Raw genomic sequence first — 5,226 nt, forward strand, 5'->3', positions numbered from 1 at the left:
TTTATATATATATATATATATATATATATATATATATATATATATATATATATATATATATATATATATATATATATATATATATTAATAGTATAGATTATTATTATTATTATTATTATTATTATTATTATTATTTTGTTTTCTATTTGTTCGTCAAGCACTCAAGCTGACTCTTTCTTTTTAATTTATTTTAAAATAATAATTGTTAAATGTGTTTTTGTGTGTTTAATAGTACTTTTAATGTTGTTTCTATATATATATATATATATATATATATATACACACACACTAACACTAAATTTAATACTATAAAAATCATCGTTAAGACGTTAATTGAATCTAACACCTATAATAAGTGCAAATTATTACCATGGATCAAGATCGACATTGCATTTGGACTTTTCCAAAACGATATTCAAATTATGTACTTGCAATTAACATATTATGTACTTTCAATTAATATATTATGTAACTGAAATTACATAATATATATGTTATTGTAATAGATATACAATTTATTAACTGAAAATAGTCAAAATACATAATATATTACTCAGGAACGCATAATCTTCTTTTTTTTTTTGAAAGGTAAACAAAGCTGCATTAATAACCAACCAAATGAGCAATACAGGCCGGTGGAACAGACATCCACAACCCTAGGACAGACATAGAACCTGTTGCCCGTGCTAAGACATGAGCTACATGATTCGCTGACCTTCTGATATGGTGAACAGACACATTCCCTATGTCATTGGCAATACTAACTATATTAACTACTTGGTGATTTGTTGACAAAGAGAGTATTCAAATAACCCAACAAATTAAAATAAATAAATTAGTAGCTACAACAAAAAATGATACATATGCATTTCTTTAATTTAGGATTATGTGCTTACAATGCCTTTATTTATAAAAAAAAAATATTCATTATCAATAAATTAAATAAGAAAAATAATTTCATTAGTATATTGCCTTTACTTTCTCCAATGCAAAGATTCTTTACATTCAAATTTATTACATTGTCCATTATGTTCTTTTTACACTACCTTGTAATTAAATATCAAAGTTATAATACAAAATAATGTTATATATTTATTTACCCAGTATTTTATTAATACCATGAAAAAAATAAAAAAAAATAGTTTGAAGCCAATCATATTAACTACTTGTGAGAAACTACCTCGTAATATCTTTGGACTACATCATATTTAAAATGTTCAAATTTTTACTACTTTATCGAATCTTATTCTTTATACTAGGGATTTCTTTATCCACAATAACTCATTCAACAATAATGGTTGAACCAAATGAACCCCGAGCAGAACATCTACTAAGACTTATATGCTTTAATTTTATGTTGATAATATATATATGTTAATTATATCATTATCTTATGTAGCTATATTTAAAACTCATTATTAAAACTGTCAATGTAAGGCAATAGAACATCGTAACACACTTGCATTGAAAAAATGTCGAGACTACAACAATGTTGCAATCAATTTGACAAACCTAGAAAATGAAGAAATTTCAAAATAGCCACAGTTGATTCATTCATTTATCCTGTATGTAAAATACTTAGTGTGCATTCATTAAATATATTAGAACTAATATAAATTTATAATTCATTTCATCTTCAAGACTCAATCTGCTTAGATTACAAGCAAAATCAACATCAACCTTCACAACAAAAATACTTGGTATATAGGACATAGTCACTATTTAATTTTTTTAAAAAAAGTTTATGCACAAATTGAAAAACAATTTAACTCGAAGTTTAATATTAATTCAATAAAGAAATTACACACACACACACAAAATCAAGTACTACACTCATTCTTACCAATTCTAAAAATATGAACTTGAAAAATGAACATGTGCAAATGAATATGAAAATTATATTGATGAAATTGGACACGTTGCAGAATCAATATTCGAACTACCAGCAAAGTTATTGTTACAAAATATAAAAATAGAACAAGAGGAGTCATGAACCTTATACCAATATAATAAATATTAATATTTTATTCAATACTTCTACATGAAACATGTAGGGGAACAAACTACCGCTGCAAAATATCAACATACGCTTGTAAGATCTAGAGTTCATAGTACAACTAAGATCCAGTCATATACAAAAAAAAATATTCACAGCTTCCTACATCATAGTCTCGATCATTACATGACGTTGTCGTCTATATATGCTATCACCAGTAACCTCATTGCAAATAACACACTACCAACAAAAAGGAAGAAGAAAAATAGTGAAGATGAAGAAAATGACAATGTTACTCAAAAGAGAATTAAGAATGCTTAGAAAAATTCATACCAAAAGTAGTATTTATTTAGACTATCATTTTTAGACCAAGTATTTAGATTATCGATTTTACAAAAATATAAACATTTATTTTAGTGACAATTATAATGAATTTCCTATATTATCTTTCATTCATATATATACTTTGAGTTACGTATTTAAATAAACAAATTCGACATTCAATTACCTATATATAAACTTCTCCTATATAATCTTTCATTGATATACTTTCAAATATTTATTTAAATATAAATATTGGACATTAACTCATTCGCACAATGCGACTGTAAAACTAGTATTACTCAGAAACACATAATCTGCTTAGGATCCATCATAGGTATAATGAACCCGCCTGGTCCACACTATACCTATTGCTAAAAATAGGAGGTCCATATCTAGCAGGGTAGCATGTACCATGATAGTACAATATGGAAGTAGACGTAGCATTTGATATTGCCATTATTCCTCAGTTCTCATCTATTTATTATTATTCTTTTTTTTTTTTCTACAGATATATTCTCCTTGCCCCCAAATCCTACAACATAATCCAATTTTTGTCTCTATAGGGTTGATGAGAATGGGAAGGTCACCGTGTTGTGAAAAGGTAGGGTTGAAGAAAGGGCCATGGACACCTGAGGAAGACAAGCAGTTGTTGGCTTACATTGAGCAGTACGGCTATGGAAGCTGGCGAGATTTGCCTGCAAAAGCTGGTATTCTATACAGTCTTTCTTTTAGCTTTTCTGATAAGATCATGGTTAGTTAAGGTTTGCATTAACTTTTTTTCGAAATGTTTAATTTGTTTAGGGCTGCAAAGATGTGGGAAGAGCTGCAGACTGAGATGGAGTAACTACTTGAGACCTGGCATTAAAAGAGGAAATTTTAGTCTGCAGGAAGAACAATCCATCATTCAGCTCCATGCTCTTCTTGGAAATAGGTAGCTAATCATATTCAAACTCTACTCTTTTTAGATGATGTGAAAATTAAAACTGGCTGTCACTATTTGAGGGTGTAGGAGTACTTGCATGCAATTAAGGGCGGATCTATGAATATATTCTTTTGGGTGGGGCCGAAGTTAAGATGAATTCAAAAAATATCTATGACAAAATATAATTTTTTTTTTTAATTTCAGATAAATCAACTTAGATTCTATAGTTGACCTACCCAAACACTCAAATCAATAAAGTCAATAGATCGCTTCTACAAGAGTCAAACTTGAAACTAGTTACAAAGAACTGAACATACAATTTGGTTGGATTGCCCTTATTGATGTATTCAAACTCTACTTTTGAAATCATGTAAAATTGATATTAATGTTGGTTTCCTAATGCACAACGTTGTAAAAATCCTGCCTAATCAGCGCCTAGGCACTAAGCGTCGTGCGACCGCCTAACGTATCACCATAATCATATCGGTGGTTTAGGCCGTCGGCCAAGTAGGCCGCCTAAGCGCTACCTAGGCATTAGACCGCCTAGGCTTACTAGGCGTTGACTAGGCTTCCTAGGCACCAACTAGGCCGCCTAGTCGGTTGCTTAGCTATTATTATTTTTTTTTTTGAGAAGGCTATTATTCTATTTTTTAAAAATAGATTATTTCATTCAAAATGACATAAAAAATGACCCTAAATTTTTCAAACCACGGATGTTTTTTAAGTTATTAGTATCTAATATTTTAGTATTAACTATTAACGTATTAAATAGTTTATATATAATCATCTGAGCCTTAAAATTTTTAAACAAATAAAAAAATACACGGGCCCTAGGTGTAGATTAATCAGCCCTCCATGAGTGTCCATGTAGCGCCTGACCATTTTTTCAACTATGCTAATGTGAGAAATTCTTGATTTTTTGTGGAGTACAGATGGTCAGCCATTGCATCTCACCTGCCAAAGAGAACAGATAATGAGATAAAGAACTATTGGAATACCCATTTGAAGAAGAAACTAAGTAAGATGGGCATTGATCCAATGACGCATAGGCCAAAGATTAACTCCTCCTTCGGCTCAGCCGCCAATCTCAGCCACATGGCTCAGTGGGAGATCGCCCGACTCGAAGCCGAAGCTCGCCTCGTCCGCCACTCTAAGTTCATCAGTTCCTCTCTTATCTCACCTCACCATTTCCGCCTGCCCACCAATAATCCTCCGCCGCCGCCCCAAGTCCCGCCGTCTCTCGACGTGCTAAAAGCTTGGCAAGAAATGTGGACCAAGCCGCCTAGGACGAGGGTTTCATCCCTTGTTGACGACGGCGCGTTTGTCTCAAACGCAACTCTACATCAATCTCCGACATCCTTAAACTTTTCCGACCAAAACTTATGTTTCATGGAGACTCCATACGTACGCGAAAGTACGTCCAATATAGGAAATCCTAACCCCACCGGCATAATCCCGCACGTTGCCCTGGATCCCTTATCGGAGCTTCCAACCTTCATTCATGGGTTCTCGGAGCTTTCACCAGAAACCCTCACAGGATATTTGGACGACAACAGCCGTTACTGGAACAGCATCCTTAATAATCTGGTGGTGTCTCCGGTGGGTTCGCCGGTGTTCTAGCTAAGTAATTATCACTTATTAGTAACCTTAACTAATTAATATGGATTATTTGTGTGTTAAAAACTTGTGTGTGACAGTCTCACAGGTTTCAATGGGTGAAATGAGTCAAATCTTCGATTAATGAGGTCAAACATCTGACACATTAATCAAAGATTCGATCCGTCATAAGTGTTACTCTTTGTGTGATAGTAGGTGCAGTGTGTTATCAGATTTAGTAGTCTTTAATAATAATAATAATAATAGTAATAATAATAATAATAATTAAAGATTAATAATGTTAGTTTGTACGTTCTTAGACTATAAGGATATGATTGCTATTGTGTTATTCTACATCATTATTTCTTGTTGGGTCCATGTTATTCGT

The 5,226-nt window shown here is 31.9% G+C and overlaps 1 protein-coding gene across 1 annotated transcript; it reads left to right on the forward strand.

Moving 5' to 3' along the window:
* Positions 1 to 2,888: 2,888 nt before the first annotated feature.
* On the forward strand, positions 2,889 to 4,862 carry LOC116024435 (transcription factor MYB16-like). The gene is made up of 3 exons (XM_031265327.1): positions 2,889 to 3,027; positions 3,122 to 3,251; positions 4,175 to 4,862. Exons 1-3 carry the CDS (start codon positions 2,889 to 2,891, stop codon positions 4,860 to 4,862), a joined length of 957 nt encoding a protein of 318 aa, XP_031121187.1.
* Positions 4,863 to 5,226: the final 364 nt, after the last annotated feature.

This window comes from Ipomoea triloba, chromosome 7 (genome assembly GCF_003576645.1).
Source record: "Ipomoea triloba cultivar NCNSP0323 chromosome 7, ASM357664v1".
NCBI lineage: Eukaryota > Viridiplantae > Streptophyta > Magnoliopsida > Solanales > Convolvulaceae > Ipomoea > Ipomoea triloba.

Bases quoted from the DNA above. Each gene is read 5' to 3' on its own strand.
- LOC116024435 (XM_031265327.1), top strand. From the start codon at position 2,889: ATGAGAATGGGAAGGTCACCGTGTTGTGAAAAGGTAGGGTTGAAGAAA. The intron at 3,028-3,121 runs GTATTCTATACA...TAATTTGTTTAG, and splicing joins AGATTTGCCTGCAAAAGCTG to GGCTGCAAAGATGTGGGAAG. The intron at 3,252-4,174 runs GTAGCTAATCAT...TGTGGAGTACAG, and splicing joins CATGCTCTTCTTGGAAATAG to ATGGTCAGCCATTGCATCTC.